The sequence below is a fragment of the Aptenodytes patagonicus genome, chromosome Z (assembly GCF_965638725.1).
Source record: "Aptenodytes patagonicus chromosome Z, bAptPat1.pri.cur, whole genome shotgun sequence".
NCBI classification, from domain to species: Eukaryota; Metazoa; Chordata; class Aves; order Sphenisciformes; family Spheniscidae; genus Aptenodytes; species Aptenodytes patagonicus.
Window position 1 is genome coordinate 29,897,916 of NC_134982.1, and position 21,314 is coordinate 29,919,229.

Consider the following 21,314-nt stretch of genomic DNA (forward strand, 5'->3'; position numbering starts at 1 on the left):
GCACGATGCAATTGCTCACCACCCACCCACCGATGCCCAGCCAGTCCCCAAGCAGCAGCCCCCCCAGCCAACTCCCCCCGGTTTATATATATCGAGCATGACGTCACATGGTATGGAATATCCCTTTGGCCAGTTTGGGTCAGCTGTCCTGGCTGTGCCCCCTCCCAGCTTCTTGTGCACCCCCAGCCTTCTCAGTCGGTAGAGCATGGGAAGCTGAAAAGGCCTTGACTAGTGTAAGCGCTACTCAGCAACAACTAAAACATCAGTGGGTGATCAACTTTATTCTCATCCTAAACCTAAAACACAGCACTATACCAGCTACTAGGAAAAAAATTAACTATATCCCAGCTGAATCCAGGACAACTAGTGTCCTCTTTGGTAATGACTATCAGATAAAAGCACTTGCAACATATTTCTGTTAGAATGTACAAAGAATTTTGCTTTGGCCATGAAAACATTTATTTAGTTTATACACCAATGTTTAGCACTCAAGTTTTACTACCAACAGTGCTAGGAGACTTGGGCATTCACATTCTTGCATTCTAGTACTTCTATCAGGTTGTTTTTAACTAAGAAGAAGCTTTAATCTTGATTATTGAATAGCAACTTATGGAGCAAACTTGGTTTACAAAAGGTAGCTGAATTATTTCAAATCATGAATGTGAGAAAAAAAGTCTGGGTTTAGGTGCTTTTCAGAGAAAACAAACCAGGAAAGAATTACTGCAGATTATGCATATCTAGAAACTACAGAAGAAACGGCAGTTTGTCTGGAAACAAAGCTAAATTTCCCATTAACTTGATTTGTCTCTATTCTTGAAAGTTTAATCAGCTTTCATTTTATTGTGACTCTTATACTGGAGCTGATAGGTAAGTGCTTCATGTTGCTTTCCATGCTAAAGTTCTGATGGAGAGTTCCAGCTTTGTAGACAGCATAACAGGTCAATCATTAAAATTCTGTGTCTGAACTCTCCCAGAGGAAGATTGTGTATAAATGGCTAACAGTCTTGGGATCTTGCACTCATAGCATTGTATTCATTTGGTTTATAGTCTACTTAAGCACTCAGAGTTCCCTGAAATGGGCTCTTCATCTTCATGAGCACCTAGGCAAAAGAAGTGCCAAGCTTAGGGGTTGAGTATGGCCCAAAATGGTCTTAGGTATCAACTTCCAGTTTTCAGAGGGTGATGCGTAAGAAAAATAGTTCTGGAATAGATAAATGAACTCCCAACCTGTGCAGTTGTCTTTCTCAGCTCCACGTTGCTATGTCATCAAACATACCAGATTTCAGAGTGAATACTTTTTTCCAGCTACATCAAAATGCAGATGAAGAATGTTGGATGACAGTTGGCTTAGTATGTTTAGGCAAGGATCTAGCCAGTTCTTAGTTCCTGACAAGTTGACTTGGCCACAGCATCCATTCTCTCCAACTTCTAGCACTACTGGGAATGCCCCCAAAGTCTTTACCTACGTGCTCCATCATGACCTTTGTGAGTGCTGGAGAGACAGGTAATACAGAGTCAAATACAGACACTTCTTGTAAGGATATTCCCACGGAAATTTATTTACCGTTAAAAAAGTTGATCCGCAGTTTTAGTGGTTATCTGGTACAGTATGGCCTTGGTGGCCCCCATCAGCTCAGCATCCTGTGTTGTATTTCGTAGGAGCTGGTACTTGCCTCAGTAACTTTGCCCCAGATTTCCGTTTGCTTTCATGGTCATGAAATGCTTGCCTTCCCTCAGCCAGAGATAAATGCTCTCTTTGTGGTTTGAAGAGCACCCTAAAGTGCCTCAGGAAGGAAGGAGTTACGTAAACACGAAATACTGCTCTGTGGCAGACAGCAATGTCCAGACTAAGAGTCAACCATTTTATTCCAAATGAAGGCTCTGTCGTTTTACTGCAGCAAAATTCTTTGTACATGCGTTACAATTTGGGAGAGTACCTGTAAGGTCAGAGTACCATTGAATGCCATTTGTACTGTTAGAACTGTATACCCCTCAGTATTCAGTGGCGGTACAGGTGTGTTTTTAAAATGATGAATAGTGATACCACTTGTTTTGTGGACAGAACATATGTGGACTGCATCCTTCAGAGACACAGCATGTTACTGGTGCAGTGCTGCTTCCTGTCACTGACAACCTTGCCAGAGTAGAAGGCTTAGTCAATTCTGATGTCGTGCTGCAAGTTGTGTTCACCTCACATTTCACTGACAGGTGTGGAGGTTGGATGACCTTTTTGGAAAACGAATTATAAAACGAGCCAACCCATCAGCTCTTGAAGGATGGCCAATGGGACTAATCAAGAGGTGTCAAAGGAGAGGCTGGTTTAGTAACAGTTGTAGTCTTGGGGTGCAAAGGATGAAGCAAGGTGCTAATGATGCAGAAAGAATATGTTGAATTCCTGGTCCTGGAAGATGCTAGAGAATGGAAAGAAGGAGTATGATTGAAGTCTCTAAATTTTATAGATTGGATATCAGCAGTTCATGTCTCGGCTAAGAATCAAACAGCTGACACTAAGCATACAATAAACAGCTTAGTCTTCCTGAGTCATTATTTTCCAGGAACAGTACAAAACTAAAACTCCAAATTAAATTAATTTAACTTCCAATTAAATTCATTAAATGTAATGATTGGCTCCTGTTCAACAGTCAGAAGCTTGAAGTTCCTGTATGGTCAAATTAATATTGTTATACGACTGCTGGAGCAGAATGCTATAAAGTTAATAATGTACTGGCACAGTGCCCAGTTTGACTGACAGGCTTTCTTTGGATTGCTGTTTGTGACTGTAGGGTTTATCAGTATGATACTGCTTGTTTCTGTGTCTCATTGTTTTACCGTAAAATAAAGTACAAACCCATGCCAAAAGCACTGTCCAGCATATGCTAAGCTTGAAAGCAAGTGTGAATTTTAAGGACATCTGCTCAGTTTTTTTAGATGAGTTATATTAGTTACACTGATTTAATCCAAAACATTATAGGGTAGTTTGCTTTTCCCCCCCACTTCTTTCTAATAAGTTAAAATCATCATGTTGAGAACCTTTCCATGTATTATTTTCTGTTAAAGTGTTTAACAATAATTGAAAGTATTGTTTTCATACAACTTCAAAATGAGATGTTAACAAGAGACCAGAATTTTATTTCATGGACAGAGGTTCTATGCTAGGTTATATGATTGCTCTGCAGATCTTCCTGTAATGCCAGTTGATTAAACATACTCTTTTTCTGTTTTCTCCAGCTGACTTAGCCCACTTAATGGACAGAACCTATGAAAGAAAGCTGCCTGTCAGCTCTTTGACAATAGCCCGGGTAAGGAAATAAATCCCAATCATAAAGTGATGGAAATGACAGTGGAATGCTTATGAAATCAAGTGAGCTGAGAGGGGATAAATGATACCACCTCTGCTGAGAGTTTTGGGATTGTAAATATCTTGTTATACTGTTAAATTGCTGTGTAAAGCTGTTTTAGTGTTACTTTGTACTCATTAGTTATACTTGGACTGTAGGGTCTTCAAAACAGAAACAGTTTTTTTCCTCAGTAAAATTGGGCCTCACTGTTACTGGACTATGTATTTCCCTAATGTATGTTCCCAGCCTTCCTGTGGTTTCTGTCTTAGTGAGAGGTTTAACACCCCCTCAGGCACGTTATAAGAACCCAGGCTGCTTAGGAAATGTAATGAATTAGCACACTGCCTGTCTGCGTGCATCTTCCTCCACTTCCAGGCTCCTTTCAGAGTAAGGCAGAGTTGGATACATATTGCCTCTATAGTTTTCTTTCCTTGCCTCAGCAGGCTGAGGCAGGACAAATGCTGGCGTGGGATGAGTGAAGCCATTATTTTTACTGGAATTAGTAACCAGTTCTATCCTCTGGATGGGTTAATCTGGGGAGGGGGAGTGAAGGCAGAGATGTGAGATGTGCTTTTAAGTTCCCTGTGTAAGTGAGTGTTTGTACTGAAGAAGGAGAATAAATGTGTCACTTGTTTTTAAAAAAAGAAACAACAACCTAATTTCAATCTTCAAAGTTATCCAAAAAAGCTGAGTCACCATGCTGGTACCTCAGTAACACCACTAATTAGGATCATTGGCACCACTAACTGAGGAGTCACAGAACGTTTTGTACAGTTACAAGATCAAGCATTTATACAGATCAAGCATTCTTGATCATTGCTTCTGAGACAGTGTCCATTGGGGAAATGGGTGTTCCTCTCCCTTTGATTACTTAATCAGCTTTATTCCTTTCCTTCATATTCCTGCTTTGGGCTGACCTCTTCCCTGGAGAAGTGGCATTTCCAGATTGTCAAACAGCCTCACTTTCTAATACCTGGAGCTCACATCCGATTCTTGTTTTCTAAAATGTAAATAAAGCGCACAGGCATGCACACTCAAAAGATGAGACCTACATGTATACAGTATGCAAGGAGAGTTAAGAAACTGGAGCAAGTACCAGTCAGCTGAAACTATTAGTTTTAGCTCATGCTTAGGATAAAGAGAAGTAGTGACCTCGAGAACATGTTGTTTATATATTCTGAGCTAAAGGTATTATTTTGGGAAGACTCTGGAGTGTTCCAGCATCTTTATGCTTATGTTAGTAAAACCTACAGGCAAACAGGATTCACTGTTACTGTAAGACAAAGTCTGTTTTAAAACTTGGCTTTTGTTTAAATAGTTGATAGCACTGGGAATTTTGGAAGATTGCCTGGAGTAGACAAGGTTTTAAATGAGAGGAAAATTGTGCTTTACAGCACGGGGGGTGATTTTTTTCTTACTGTTACTTATATGTGTGGTGAAATACAAAATGCTGTTGCCTCTGTCCTTCAGAATTTATAGTATGAATAGGCACAACAGGCAAACGTTAGGGAAAAGAGTACTTTTTAGAAAGAGAAGTAAGGCATGTCGAGATTCTCTCAAAGTTGGGGGGGGAAAGTAAGGAACTGAATGTATTCTCAAATTAAAGGATGTGATTAAAGAGCAAAAAATTAAGAGAGGAGCAGCAAAAATATGGGGTACTGAGCTATATGGACATAATTCTCAGATCATAGAATCATAGAATAGTTTGGGTTGGAAGGGACCTCTAAAGGTCACCTAGTCCAACCCCCCTGCCATGGGCAGGGACATCTTCAACTAGATCAGGTTGCTCAGAGCCCCGTCCAACCTGACCTTGAATGTTTCCAGGGATGGGGCATCCACCACCTCTCCGGGCAACCTGTGCCAGTGTTTCACCACCCGCAGCGTAAAAAATTTCTTCCTTCCATCTAGTCTAAATCTACCCCCCTTTAGTTTAAAGCCATTCCCCCTTGTCCTGTTGCAACAGGCCCTGCTAAAAAGTTTGCCACCATCTTTTTTATAAGCCCCCTTTAAGTACTGATAGGCTGCAATAAGGTCTCCCTGAAGCCTTCTCTCCTCTAGGCTGAACAACCCCAACTCTCTCAGCCTTTCTTCAGAGGAGAGGTGTTCCATCCCCTGATCATTTTTGTGACCCTCCTCTGGACCCGCTCCAACGGGTCCGTGTCTTTCTTATGCTGAGGGCTCCAGAGCTGGATGCAGTACTGCAGGTGGGGTCTCCCCAGAGCAGAGGAGAGAGGCAGAATCCCCTCCCTCGCCCTGCTGGCCACGCTTCTTTTGATGCAGTCCAGGATATGGCTGGCCTTCTGGGCTGCGAGTGCACATTGCTGGCTCATGTCCAGCTTTTCATCCACCGGTACCCCCAAGTCCTTCTTGGCAGGGCTGCTCTCAATCCCTTCATCCCCCAGCCTGTGTTGTTACCGGGGGTTGCCCCAACCCAGGTGCAGGACCTTGCACTTGGCCTTGTTGAACCTCGTGAGGTTCACACGGGCCCCCTTCTTGAGCTTGTCCAGGTCCCTCTGGATGGCATCCCATCCCTCTGGAGTGTTGACCGCACCACTCAGCTTGGTGTCATCTGCAAACTTGCTGCGGGTGCACTCAATCTCACTGTCTATGTCATTGATGAAGATATTAAACAATACCGGTCCCACTACAGACCCCTTTGGGATGCCACTCATCACCAGTCTCCATCTGGACATTGAGCTGTTGACCACTACCCTCTGGATGCGACCATCTAACCAATTCCTCACCCAGATGGTCTCCATGTTTTCAAGGTGCATAATGTTTCTGAGAGGTGAGGAGGGGAGTTGTCTCTGTTTAAAAAGACTTGACTTTTAGCAGTCTAGAAGAAACTTGAGTAGGAGCAAGCAAAGACTTGAAGACCTCCAGTACTGTCAGACAATTAAATATGCCAAACAAATGTATTTTGTTTATTGAAGTGGCATTATATTCTGATATGCTTTGTGAGTGCTCAGTCTGAAGCTTTTATTTCTTATTTTTAATCAGTTTGTTGACAACGTTTCTTCACGAGAGGAAGTGGATCAAGCCGAATATTACCTTTACAAGTAAGCATCTTTTCCCCCCAACATGAACTTTGAGACATACAAGTAAATACCATGAAGTCTTGCCCTTCTAAGACTCTGACACTTTCCAGCTTACTGGCTTTGATTTCTCTTTTGCAAAATATGTGCATCTATTTGTCTTATATCTCACAGCTAAGGGCCTTCTTGGTAACTTCTCCTTTGTTATGGCTACCCTCCTTCTGGACTTCTGGCATTGACTCCTGTCAAACATGTTAGTCTGAGCCACTGAACAGCTAATATAACCTCCAGCTATGATTTACATTAGAGATGCTGAAATTATAAGGAATTATGTTTGTTTACAGTTTTTCCTTCTGATACTTTTTTGTTCTCTGAGTCATAATTTAACTAAATTGGCTATATGCATATTTGCATGTGTAAGTGTAGGACTCAAGGACGCTTGTTTCCTTAGAATGAACAGAAATGAGAATGGGCATGCTGTGGTAATGATCAAGTCAGCAAGGCTAAATGAAGTATAGTTTTGGGTTTTATTCCCTTAGTACTTTACATTCCCCAGATAAGCTGTGTAGTTCACCTTATGCATTGGTTGTTAGGGTTTTCTGCAACTATTTTTGTGTTGAGTGAAGTGTATTTGGTATCTTTTCTACTAGTGTCAGGTTGAATGCTTGCTTCCTTCAGGTCAATACACCTCAATATTGACTTTAAGAGGGCAGTAATTCTTGCTGATCACTAAAAGAAATTAGTTTTTTTATGGATGGTTGCACACACATTTTGTTACTTCCTACACAGAGGAAGTAACTCATCCTGTTAAAGTGCATGAGAGAGCATATTTACAAATAATGTCAGGTTGTTATTTGTAAATAATAATGATTGTTATTTTAATGAAGAAGTTTACTGGATGGCTATTTTAAGTAAATGCATAGTTGTAAGTGCATGACTGCATTAGACTTAAGATCTCTGTGATTCTCTGGTACTACTGGGGCAGTATCTGAACCTCAGAGCTTGAAGATGGAAACAAGAGAAACCCAGTTTAGTAATACTAGCAATATCCTGTAATGAAAAAATAAAAGGATTGAGAAGAAGAATCTCTCACAGAGAAGAGGTTAGTAGAGCTTTTATTCTTTCTCATCAAGATTTCATTAGTCCTGTCAGAATCTGTGGTCAAAAATCAGTTTTCCATCCTGCAACAGGTCAGATGAAAGCGGGAGAAAGTAAAGCCAGTTTAAGGCAAGCCCTTGTTTTTGTTTTACAGATGTGCTATCAGTACCTTTCGCTAACTTTCTTGAAGATTGTAATATACATTGTGCCACACAGACTTAAGTTCTGTCTGATGGAGTCAGGCCCTGTAGGGTAAGGAATGCCAAGAGATCTTTGAATGCCCTGACACCAAGAGGAAAGTGTGGTAGTTTAATTGCTGACTCTCAAAATGGTACAGATAAAATCCAGATAGAGTGAGATGTTCATATGTAATGTATCTTACAGGTTCTTTCTTCTTGAAAACAAGAAGTTCAGAGAGAGTGACAAAAAATTAAAAGCATAGAAAACGTACCGTAGTAAGAGGGAGAGAATAGAATGGGAATCTTTAACATGTAAATATCCTCCCCACTCTTCATCTGTGCCTGGTTAGTACATCAGTTTAAAATACAGGGGTTTTATCCTTAAAAACACATTCTAAAGGAGAGATTTGCAGTTCAAAAATAATTACAGTTATTTACTGTTTCTCTAGGAAATAATTCTCCTGCAGCTGATGAGAGTATAGTTATTTGCACATCAAATATGATCATTTGTAATTGATACAGATTTTAGTAGTCTGTATGGAGAGAATAGAGAGGTACTGATGTGTCAAATGGCTTGTGAGACATGCTTTGGTTGGAATTTTTCTTGTGTGTGTCCCTGTAATGCTGCTTTGTTTTGGTGTTGCAAAACGTCTTGGTGATGTTAGCATCAGTTTTCCAGGAGACTTCATTCCAGCATGATCCATGAAACTATCCTTAAAATGCATTTATATGCAGGTAGTGAAACAGCGTAGAGAGGTCTGTGATTCATGTGAAAATGTAAAAATCCCAATTATAACATCAGCTTCCCTTTCAAATGAAAATAAGTGTGCTAGCTTCAGGAAACAGGAGATGTGGGTGGTATCCGCAAGGCCCCTTTTATTGTTCTTTACATTTTGCACATAGGCTGGAGTTCAAATGGACATGTTTATAAAGATATCTCTTTGCAGCTGGGAGGATGTTTGACACAGAAAAAGTCCTTGCAAAAGTGGCCACACCATGAGACATAAAGGAGGTGGTAGGGAGAGTTAAGAAACAGAGGAGCTTTGACAAGAAATCTCTTTTTCTGGCTTCATGAGAAACAGTTCAAAGCACAATTTTTGTACTTACGTAAGGCGAGTAAGCGTCTAAAAAAGAGAAAGGCAACATCAGCAAAAAGCTTTTTTATGTCTTCTAAGGTATACAAATCCATTGTGAGCAAATGTGTATGTGGCCTGGTAAGTTGGCTGTATGTGCATTTGCCTGAATGTAAATAAGCAGAATGCTCTCAAGAGTCTTGTGTTTTTCCCCTTAACTGCTTGTAGAGTATAAGGGGGAGATTTTGATGTCTCTCCTCAATGTTGGGTGCCTCTGGCAACCTGCAGTGAAGGATAGTCAGTTCCAAGGCCCCTACAAGGTTGGAAGATGTTCCTGGTACAAAAGGGCAAGCTGTGCCTGTGAGAAGAACCAGAGGGAAGTAAATGGCATTTCCATGCTTGCTGTGTAGGGTTTTCCTGAAGATGGGAGTTCCAGAACTTGTAATTGTAAGCTTTGTAGACTGGAGACTTTCCTTGTAGTGTGTCAGGCAGAACATAGTTTCAAAAAGTAGTATTCTGGAGCATTACCATAATGCATTTAGGGTCCTGAAATACAATATGTGTATTATATTTAGACCTGTTTCAACTTTCCATCCTTTTAAAGCAGTGGATCTCCAGCCATACTGTCTCCACAGAAGATCTTGAGCTCTCAAGAATAGCTGTGTGGAAACTGCTACGCTACATTGTGGAACATGTCAGTAAGATGGTAAAGGCCACTGTGAGGCATGACGTCATCTGCTTTCAGTGCTCCTCTTTTTGTTCTCTTCTGAATACGGCCCCCCCCCATTAACTGTCAGACTTAAAAAAATCCTTTCATCTCCTAGGATCCCAGCAGAAATTCTAATCAGAATGCAGAGCACTTTCAGCCAGATCAAAGACCTGCAGTTCGCCTTACTTTGTCCTGTCTCACTGAGATGTCACTATTTCTCACGTCAGGGTGTTTTTCATATGATAGAAACATTAGCATAATGGAGAGAGGTTTTGTGGTGAGGTAACTGTGCTGATTCTGTGTGTAGGTTTTATGCCAACAAAGATTTTCAATGTGTTTGAAAGCAATTGTGGAAGTTTTATGTTGAGATCCTCAAGAGGATTTTTAATTGCATTAAACCTGTGACCCACTGCGTAGAAAAAAGTATATACACTGTCTATAAAATATATATGTTGCTGTGTGCATGTGCTTTGCAAATTCTTGCACAATCTACCTAGATTTTTTCATTGCCTCTCCCTGATTGATAATTGTTTTTTTTGGAAATGGAGTTATTTCTGCAGATTTCAGAATTTATTACCTGTGGTCAGTACTTGATTATAATCACAAAATGGGACAATAGCAAGCTATTAGAATAGATATGCTGTTACATCTTTCATGGTAGCAAGTTACAGTTTTGAGGCCTGATTTCAGCCATTAAATCATTTTGGGACTATAGTGGTCTCCATATATTTGAAATTATGCTTATTCCTTATAATGCCAGTGTATCAGTAGTTAGTGCAACATCACATGCAAAATAAGCTTCACCTGCACTGTCTATATCTGCATGTCTGTTCTGTGGGTGCAGAAGTTACATTTTTTTTGATACTTTCATGACAATCAAGCAGTTTAGCATCTGAAAATGTTCAGTTGCTCTAAAGTATTGCTTGTAATAAATGATCACAATGGACCAAAAAAAAAAAAATTTACTCCTGAAACATACTTTACATGGCATTCATTCCCAATAATATGATCTTTTGTTTCTGTATACAAATCTACAGGATGTAATAAATACCATTAACCTGTTCCAGCACAAACAGAAAAAGGAGAAGACACGTAGACACAATCCTACAACATATTTAATTTTTCCTTTGAGATGTTTTCATTGTCCTAAGGCTGTAGCTGACATAGACTTCATCAGTTCATCAGGTCTTGGCTTTTGCTCCCTCCAGAAAAATAAGTGGGTAAAAAAGATATATAAAAATAAATTAGTCAGAAATATCTGCCTATTATTCAAGTTATGCAGCAGTTATGTTTTGAAATGATATTGAGAAGTGGTGGAAGCATCTGAGAGAAAAATACACTTCGTAGCCAGAACGGTATGTTTTACCAGTTTGGATACCTTCCTCAGCTGAGCAATCCAAAATAACTTCATTTGCAAAAGATCTGGGCTGCTCTTTGGCAGGTTGGGAGATACAAGGAAGGGAATCATAGAATCATAGAATAGTTTGGGTTGGAAGGGACCTCTAAAGGTCATCTAGTCCAACCCCCCTGCCATGGGCAGGGACATCTTCAACTAGATCAGGTTGCTCAGAGCCCCGTCCAACCTGACCTTGAATGTTTCCAGGGATGGGGCATCCACCACCTCTCCGGGCAACCTGTGCCAGTGTTTCACCACCCGCAGCGTAAAAAATTTCTTCCTTCTATCTAGTCTAAATCTACCCCGCTTTAGTTTAAAGCCATTCCCCCTTGTTCTGTCGCAACAGGCCCTGCTAAAAAGTTTGCCGCCATCTTTTTTATAAGCCCCCTTTAAGTACTGATAGGCTGCAAGAAGGTCTACCCAAAGCCTTCTCTTCTCTAGGCTGAACAACCCCAACTCTCTCAGCCTTTCTTCAGAGGAGAGGTGTTCGATCCCCCTGATCATTTTCGTGGCCCTCTTCTGGACCCGCTCCAACAGGTCACTCTGGCGTGTCGACCGCACCACTCAGCTTGGTATCATCTGCTGAGGGTGCACCTGATCGCACTGTCTATGTCATTGATGAAGATATTAAACAGTACTGGTCCCAATACGGACCCCTTTGGGATGCCACTCGTCACCAGTCTCCATCTGGACATTGAGCCGTTGACCACTACCCTCTGGATGCGACCATCTAACCAATTCCTCACCCACCGGACAGTCCACCCATCAAATCCATACCTCTCCAGTTTAGAGAGAAGGATGTGTCAAAGGCCTGACAGAGGTCCAGATAGATGACATCTGTAGCCCTTCCTGTGTCTGCTGATGTAGTCACTCCATCATAGAAGGCCACTAGGTTAGTCAGGCAGGACTTGCCCTTGATGAAGCCATGCTGGCTGTCCCGAATCACCTCCCTGTCCTTCCATGTGCCTTAGCATAGCTTCCAGGAGGATCTGTTCCATGACCTCCCCAGGCACAGAGGTGAGACTGGCTGGCCTGTAGTTCCCCGGGTCTTCCTTTTCCCCCTTTTCCAGTCAGTGGGAACTTCATAGGGCTGCCATGACTTCGAGCACTTGCCAGTGAAGACCGAGGCAAAAAAGTCATTGAGTACCTCCACCTTCTCCATGTCCCAGGTAACCAGGTCTCCCATTTTGTTCCGGAGAGGGCCCACATTTTCCCTCGTCTTCCTTTTATCCCCGACGTACCTATAGAATCTTTTCTTGTTGCCCTTGATGTCCCTGGCCAGATTTAATTCTATCAGGGCTTTAGCTTTCCTAACCTGATCCCTGGCTGCTTGGACAACTTCTCTGTATTCCTCCCAGGCTACCTGTCCTTGCTTCTGCCCTCTGTAGGCTTCCTTCTTGTGTGTGAGTTTGTCCAGGAGCTCCTTGTTCATCCATGCAGGCCTCCTGGCGTTTTTGCCTGACTTCCTCTTTGTTGGGATGCATCGCTCCTGAGCTTGAAGGAGGTGATCCTTGAATATTACCCAGCTTTCTTGGGCCCCTCTTCCCTCCAGGGCTTTGTCCCATGGCACTCTACCGAGCAGATCCCTGAAGAGGCCAAAGTCTGCTCTTCTGAAGTCCAGGGTAGTAAGCTTGCTGTGCACCCTCCTCGGTGCCCTCAGGATCTTGAACTCCACCATTTCATGGTCGCGGCAGCCCAGGCTGCCCTTGAGCTTTGCATTCCTCACGAGTCCGTCCTTGTTGCTGAGAACAAGGTCCAGCATAGCACCTCTCCTCATTGGCTCCTCTACCACTTGGAGAAGGAAGTTATCATCGACGCATTCCAGGAACCTCCCGGATTGCTTATGCCCTGCCGTGTTGTCCCTCCAACAGATGTTGGGGTGGTTGAAGTCCCCCATGAGGACCAGGGCTTGTGAGCATGAGGCTGCTGCTATCTGTCCATAGAGGGCCTCATCCGCTTGGTCTTCCTGGTCGGGTGGCCTGTAGCAGACCCCCACCGTAATGTCACCTGTCCCTGCCTTCCCTGTAATTCTGACCCATAAGTTCTCGGTCGGCTCCTCATCCATCCCCAGGCAGAGCTCCATGCACTGCAGCTGGTCATTGACATAGAGGGCGACACCCCCTCCTCGTCTCCCCTGCCTGTCCTTCCTAAAGAGCCTGTATCCCTCCATCCCAACACTCCAGCCATAGGAGCCATCCCACCACGTCTCCGTGATGCCAGTAAGGTCGCAGCCCTGCAGGCGTGCGCACGTCTCTAACTCCTCTTGTTTATTCCCCATGCTACGTGCATTTGCATAGAGGCATTTAAGTTGGGCTCCCGATGAAGCTGTCTTACTGGCTGGAGTTCCTTTGGGCTGCTCTTCAGGCGCTCTCCTGCTGACCTGTGTTCCTTCTCCAGGCTCTGGGCATCTATTGCTGGCCCTGGCATCAAACTGGTAGGAGTGGGATGGATTGAGGTTCCCCTCCCCCGGCACCTCTAGTTTAAAGCCCTCTTCACCAGCTTGGCAAGCCTATGACCGACGATGCTCTTCCCCTCCTCTGACAGATGGACCCTGTCAGCCCCCAGTAGACCAGGTTTCTCAAAGCGAGTCCCATGGTCTAAGTAGCCAAACCCCTGGCTGTGGCACCAGTCCCGTAACCATTTGTTGACTCGCCAGATTCAACTGGCCCTTTCCAACCCCTTCCCTTTGACCGGCAGGATTGATGCAAAAACTACCTGCGCTCCCAAGTCCCTTACCGCCGCTCCCAGGGCTCTGTAGTCCTTCTTGATAGTCCTCAGACTGCTCCTGGCTGTGTCACTGGTGCCCACGTCAAACAGCAGCAGCGGATGATAGTCAGTGGACTGTTACGAGGCTTGGTAGCCCCTCGGTGACATCCCTGATGCGAGCCCCCGGTAAGCAGCCCACCTCTCTAGAGTGTGCGTCCGGTCAGCAAATGGGTGCCTCCGCACCTCTCAGAAGAGAGTCGCCTACTGCTATCACCCGCCTCCTTTTCTTAGTTGCGCTGGTTGTCATACGGGGGGCAGACCGGGCTGCATTACTCAGCTCCAGTGCTTCTCCTGGTGTGACAGGACTTTCCTCTTTGGCCTGCAGAGCAGTGAAGCGGTTCTTCAAGGGCACCTCAGGCTTTGGGGAAGTCTCTTCCTCCTGCTGGTCCTTGCCTTTGCAACTGTCCATTCTTCTGCATTATTGGCCCCCCCGCTCCCTTCTCTGTGTGCCAGTGGGTGAGTTTTTGGCTGTTTGGCCGTGTGGCTGCGGGTCCGCTGCAGACTGTGCTTGGAACCAGCTATCTAGCTCCTTCTCTGCCTCCCTGATGTTACACAGTCTTCTCACTGCCTCCTGCAGCTCAGCCACCCTCCACCTGGGCACACCTTTTGCAGGCAAGTCTGCCGCCTGTCCCTACCCCAGGAGAGAGGTCAAGGCACTTCCTGCAGCCTGACTTCTGCACTGCAGCCTCTCCCTTCAGCAGTTCTGTCTGGGTGGAGCCATCGGCCACCGCTGCGGTAGATGGTGCAGACCCCCCAGCTGGAGCCGCGGCCTTTACCCTCAGACGAGTGCCCACCATTCTGCCTTGAGGGTTGGGTAGGATGAGTGCACTTGACCTGCGCCCAGTTGCTGGGTTATGTGTACGCCGAGTCCCCGACTCAGCCCGTGGAATGCCTCTCCTTCCAAGAGGCGCCCTCTCTCGTGAACTGCCACGCAAATTGCCGTGCCACGCCCTAGCTGACACGCCATGCCCTGTTTGCCCGTCCTGTTAGCAGCACTCCTGGTCGCCAGCGCTCCCTGGGGCTGCCTTTAGTGGTAATGGGTGGTGGCAGCCAGTTACTCCTGGCCCTGCCCATGCCTCGTCGGCCGCCCCTGTGAGAGCTGCTGGCTCCCGGCGGGTCTCTGCGCTCCCCTGTGGGTTCCCCGGCTCAGGAAACCCCCCTGTATGCCACCACTCTGCTGCAAGACACAGCTGCACCAGAGCTGATCACCTCTGTGAGTGAAGCACCAGAGAGATTTACTTAGAATGTTCCAGTAATTTGCACGTGAATGACAGAAATACCTGTGTTTAATTCTATTGCATTATGGTGGCCAGTGTGTGATGCTGCTTTATGGGAAGAATGTTGGTCACTATCCAAGCCAGTGCTGTCAGATGTAAGCGTTCTGGTCTTAGCCACTCCACCGCTCTTCTGGCTCCAGCATTCACTCATTTCTGCACATAGGGGCACACGTGCTTACTCTCCCTGTCATCTTTCACAGTTTCTCTGTTGTCATTGTCTGTCCATGGTTTGTCAGAGTCGGAGCTATAGGAATCTTTGTAAAAAATAACTAGCAACTACATTTCAGAACCCAGAGCCAAATTTCAGCAAGCCTAATCCTGTAACCACATCTCATTCAAGCAGGTGTGCTCAGTCAGTGTAATTGTGCTGTAAAGTGGGGGAGAACCATCAATAAAGATATAACACTGAAAAGCATTCAGAAAGATCTCTTCCTGTAACACAGGCCTTTTCAGTCATCTGCTTTTCATAGTTCGTCTGTACTTTTGTATATGCTTTCCTTTAGGCCTGGTGGAAACTGGACAAGAATTTTCTAGGCACTGCATATAAAAGCAGAAAAAGTTGGAAGACTTCCCTTCAACACTAATCTTTTCTTTTTTTCATGTTGCCAACACTAAAGGGGTAAGCGTTTGGATTTTAAAAACCTTTTTGTTTAAAACAAGGGAATAAGAAAGATTGTTCTACAAACAGAATGCCTATATCAATCTTAGGAGGCAACCCCCCAATATTTCTGGAGTAGATAGAAAGATAAAGCCAGTCAGATTCAGAAGTGGAAAAAACTGACTCGGTCCACACCCCATGTAGATACATTTTTCATTTAATATTGGGAGAAAGGCTTTCATTACTATTCTTGCAAGAAAAGTACATTAGCAGAATTTTTCTGTCTTTCAACCAGCATCTTTCTTGCAACAGCTCAAAGCATTCTATCTAGTAGACAGTACTGGAAATAGACTGAAGTACAATGTGAGCAGTAAGTATTTAGGACTGATCTCGAATGTATATGTTCATATATATTGAAGGAGAAAAGGCAATTTTGTCTCAGAATTTGACTCATACTCACCTTAAAAGTCAATTTCGCTGTATCCAGTGGCATTCTAAAGGTTGTTTCATAAATTCCTGCACCAGCAAAAAGCCTGTCTGGAGGCAGATCTTGTATTATGTTTTAGAAACACTGAAAGTCTAGACAGAGGTTAAATTGCAGCCAAAAATATGTAGAGTGAACTGTTCATATGAATACAAATGACCAGGACAGAGTAAAGCCTTTTATAAGCTTCAGAATTTAAAACACAGACACATGCAGAGATTTATTCCTTTGCTATCTTTGATGACTAATAATTGTAAAGATACACTTGAGAATTAGCCCCATCCGGCTTCTCCTGAAAGGAACTTCAGGTTCCATTACAGCCCCTGAGCAGTAATGGCAGCCAGAGCCAGGCAGCAGCTCCAAACCAATGTAAACAGAAGAAAAAAGCATATAAAGTTATCGTTTCTGTTGAGTTACCTCTCTTACAGCTTTCCTAAGTAGTGTTAAACAGTACAGCTATCTTTTCCCTTTAAGAAATGTTGAAGATGGAAACTACTGGGATAAAAAACTGAATTTTTATTAGTAACCATACCCAGAGCTGCCATGATCTCTTCTTTGGGAACTGATAACTTTGTGGTTATTGTATCCATCAACCTAAATCATTCCTTTATGGTGCAAGTATTTATTCCTTTTTGAATCAAAATAAATACAGCAGAAAAAATAATGATGAACTACATTGTTAAGGAATAATCGTGACATGCTGTAGACCAGAGCTGTCTTACTACAGATAGGTTGATTAGAATTAGAATTATTTGAATTGTTGAATTTGATCTCAGTTTAAATCAGCAAGCAAGAAACCTTAATTCAAATAAGAGACTTTAATCATGTTTCATGTTTATAATTTTATCTTTCTAAAGAAAGCCTTATTGTTTTCTGGTAACCCTTTAAACCATTTTGATTTTCTTTGGAATGATGGTACTAAGTTTGGAACCTTTTTTTTTACTGAGCAAGGAGACAGTCTTATGTAGGTACTTACAAGGTTAGCAGGTATTTATTTACAGGTTTAATTTATATATTTGATTCTCTTTAAAAAAAGAGAGAAGTGTTTACCATAGTGCTGTTTTTCATTGATGTGGGCAACTCTCTTGAGAAAGAAACTTGAATGAAAAGTATTACTTTTCGGCAAATGTACACATTTTAATGATTATGTAAACATTAATTATATTGGATACAATATGGAAAGCATTTATCAGAACATGTTTTGCGTTTAAAACTTACCAACTACAGGAGATCTTTTTATTTGGTGAAATGAACAGATTCTCAGCATGTCAGGATTTTAGTGTTTGTAGGTGCCAGTTTTTATTCCTCTTTTATTTAGAAGAGGTAAGCATGCATTCCTGCTGTTTTCAGTCACAAGTTACTCATTGTTGAGCTGAACTAAACATAACATAGGAGAACAAGGGATATATTATGATTGCAGCTGTAGAAGGGGCAACAGTCATTAAAAATACTGGGTTCAGTTGCTTAGCTAGTAACTTTCTCTAGTCTGTGGTATCTTGCTGGTAAAATTAGCTGCAAAATATATGTTTCTTGAGGAAAAAAAAGATATTTAATGCAAATTCTTGAGTTCGGGGGGGGTTGTGAGCAGTTTATTTCAAATAGAAATTCTGATAATTTTTTGTTAGCTTTAACTTACTGAGTCACACTGCTGAGTAGCACTGGATGGTGTTGTGAGCAAAAGTGGCGGTAGCCATTCAAATGAAAACAGTAGGCCATTTTAACTTCATCTATCTTCACACATCATGTATAAAATAACAAAATAGTCTACAAATGGAGGAGCATTTATCCTCTACTTTGGGAAATACAGGTTTTTGTGGTACTGCAACCAGTGTGTACTCAAAATGCTGAATGGTTTAAATGTCAAAAGACACAGGAATAAGTACAAAGTCAAAGGGCTTCCAGATCAGGCAGAAAATTTCTTAGGAATGTCAGTGGTTGTGATTATGCTACTGTAATCAGTAGTAAAAGAGAGAGTAAAGGCAATTTATGAGATAAGTTATGGTATTGATTTGTTGCCATTAGCAATGGTTTTCTGTGGGGTGAATGAGGGTGTTCATGGCTTAGATGGACTGTGCAAGCAACTGTGGATGAGCTTCTGATAAGATGAGGACAAATATGTTATTGAAGAGGGATTTTTAAGAACAGGATGAGTATTTAGAGCTTGGACATTGTTCTGACTTTGTCAATTTTATTCTGGAAAAATTTAAGTTAGGAGCTGGAGAGGAAAGATACGCAGAAAGTAGTGTTGGCTCTCTGGTGCCCTGATGTTGGGTATAGGAGTTGCATAGCCTGCCACAGCTGTTATGTTGAAAATACATCTTGGGTTGAATGTACATGTTGTAAAGCGGAACCACGTACCTGGGTTTACTCAGGATTTTCTGTTTTAATTGTTTTCTCTTACTTGTAACTAAAAGTAATGCTTATAAGAAAGTGGGACTGGAGATCCACTAAGAATGTGAATTGTTTCGAAACATTCCAGGCCATATTACACTGTAGGTTAGCATGGAAAGGGATTTGTGTCTATCTGTCTTTCTATTGATTTTTTTTTTTTTTTTTTCATTTACAATGTTTGAAGGACAGTTTCTCCAGGAGACTAATATGAGTGCTAATAATACCTGTACAGGCAGTTTCATGACACTGTTAGTTTTCTACCATGGAAACAGTATCAGCTCTCACAGGGTACACAGAAGGAGAGCTGGAACCAAAGCGTCTCTCTGATATCCCACTGCATGAGAATTCCCGTTCTGCACCATCTTTATTAAGAAGATTGTCAGTACGGTTGAATGATGGCAAGTCATGCGCTGGTTTTGTAGTGTAGACTGATGGAGAGAAGGACAAATGCACTAAAATGCTTTTTCCTGTGTTACCTCAGCCAACATATGAAATACAAGGCTCATGCATTTTCAGTGAGAACTTCCTTTCATTTTACTGTATACAAGGAAAAATCCATATGATCTTAATTTTAAACAAATCGTTGTATATAAGCTTTCTGTGTTCCACAGTGTGTGTAAGATGAACACAGTCTGATCAAGCATGTAAAAAAGGCCTACACCATGTTACTGGACTTCCTAGTAGTCAAGGAAAGTTTTCTGTGCTTTGTTGGTAGCAGTGAAGACATTCAACTCAGTAGTATGATCCAGTAGAGTATCTGTTGTGTTGTGCTCTGAGAATATCTGTGGTTTTGATGCATGTTGCTGCACAGTATGCACAGTATGTAGTAACATAATATCACAGTAACAGCAGATGTGATGCAGGTTCCACAAGGTAAAAGCCTTTGGAAATGGAAAGAACATTAAGATGACCATGATAAGGGATGAAATAATGTACCACAGGTATAGATCTGATCTTCTTTTGTTCTATTAGACACCATTATAGACAAAATGGTTATAACAGAATCAAAATTACTGTGACAGGGAGGAGAGAGACCTACTTTAGCATACATCTTTCTTTAGCTTATAAATGATTGGGAATGTTAATTTTCAAATAGCTGGCTGTTTTTATTTACAGAAATGGATGTTCATGCTTTCGTAGGACTGAAAATGTTTGGTCAACAATCGAGATATTTAGAAAATTATCTGATTATATCCATCAGGCTGTAGATTTCTTATTGGCCCCAGTAAGAAATTTGGAGAGCCAGCTTATGTTGCTTGATTCCAATGGTTCATTTTTTCTAAATACTTCCATCTTCTTCAGAAATGTCCAAAAACATTAGAGTGCAGGAACAAAAATGAAAATAAGCAGGTACATTTATTCAACTTGTATGGCTGTTTATTTCTGCGTATACATTCATGCCTGTGAAAAACGTGTTCTACTCCCTACAGGGAGAAGAAGCTTGTGTTGCAAACAGACCCACAAAACAATGCTTTGCTGTAATTGAATAGAGGTACTAATAAACAAAGGTCATAGTTTAACATTTTCCTGGAGTGATTTCTGAGGTTATTACTCTCTCTCTGTTTTCCAGAAATGGGAAATTAAGGTGCAGCTTTCTGAATGTAAGATGTCCAGTAGCAAAGTGAAAAAAACGGTTGTTCAGGGTGCCTTTTTTGGGGTTGGGTTTTTTTTATTGTTGTTGTTGTTTTAATGTTGCTTTAATAGTGAGCTATTTTTAAAGCTGCATGCTCCAGATAAGATATCTATACTGTCTGCTGGAATGAGGCCAGCTGCATTTTCAGTGCTCCTCTGTACCAAGCACTCCAGTCACCCTGCTCAGCTACCTGCTACTGTTCCTTCTGGCAGAGTCCCTATTACCTCTTTTTCTATTTTTGTCCTTTACTTGGTAAATCTTTGGTTCTTAGGCAGAATAATCTTGGCGGGGGGCAGCAGTTAGGACAGGATGGGGCGGGGGAAGCTTAGATGGAATCCCAAGCCCCTCCTATCAGCTGATGATATCCCCTTATCTATTTCCTAAAATCCTAATGTGTCCCCTGTCCCTGAACGAGAATGTCCCGAGCCTTTTCAGCTGCCTCCCTCTCTCCCCTTTGCTACATCAGTTTGAAAGCCTGAGGGGCTCTGTTAAATGTGGAGTTGGTCATTCTAGAAATAATGCCGCAGCAGCTCTCAGCAGTTGGTTTCCATCTTCACCACCCTGACGAGATTTTGTGGGACGCTGGGCTGCACATCCTTGAAAGGTGCTGGAGTTGTCCTTGCCTCCTAGCTTTAGTCTAATTAATGATCCATGCGTGTGTGTGGTGTGCCAGGTCCTCAGCAGATTGAGGCAGGTCTGTGGTAGCTGGGGGAACCATGTGTTGTCTCTTTGGACCGGATGAGGATCAGGATCTAGTTCAGGGAGCATTTAAACAGCCAACAGAGAATGCTTTCTTGGATTTGTTCTTAAAATTGGAAGTGGGTATACAAGAGAGCAGCTGGTAGAAACTCCTGTTTTCTCTGCTGTAAATGTAGATACAATAAACATTCCTTCTTTTTCTTGCTGAAAAATGAATGGGGATTTTGATTCCCCCCCCCCCCTTCACTGTAGAGCTTGTTAAGCTGAAAGTGCACGGATTTTGGCAACTGGCTTTGCAAGCAGATTTGCACCTTTATGAGTAATATCCTTTTCCAGGAATTGGTGTGGATATAAAGCTGGCTTTAATCCTAAAGTCATCTTTATGATCATCCTCTTTAAATTGTCATTTATTTAATTCTGATCTCTCTTCTTTCACTACTGTTTTCATTTAACAAAGGGGAAAAATACTCTGTTCTTCAGTGTAATCAGCCACTTTCTACTTAGTTCCATTAGGGACTGAGCAGAGCAGAGCTAAATCCAACCACAAGCAAAATAGATGGTCACTGGCAGCAGACAGCTGGGAGTAAAGTGGACAATCCGCCCCCCTCCCTTGCCTACACTGCCTGTGCCAAAGCTCT

The 21,314-nt window shown here is 42.5% G+C and overlaps 1 protein-coding gene across 1 annotated transcript in view; it reads left to right on the top strand.

Moving 5' to 3' along the window:
• The window catches only part of MRPS27 (mitochondrial ribosomal protein S27), a 53,443-nt gene that overhangs the window by 5,387 nt on the left and 26,742 nt on the right, over positions 1-21,314 (top strand). The window contains exons 3-4 of the mRNA XM_076363312.1: positions 3,229-3,299; positions 6,339-6,397. Coding sequence (XP_076219427.1) covers positions 3,229-3,299; positions 6,339-6,397 — 130 coding nt within the window. The remainder of the gene's footprint in view (positions 1-3,228; positions 3,300-6,338; positions 6,398-21,314) is intronic.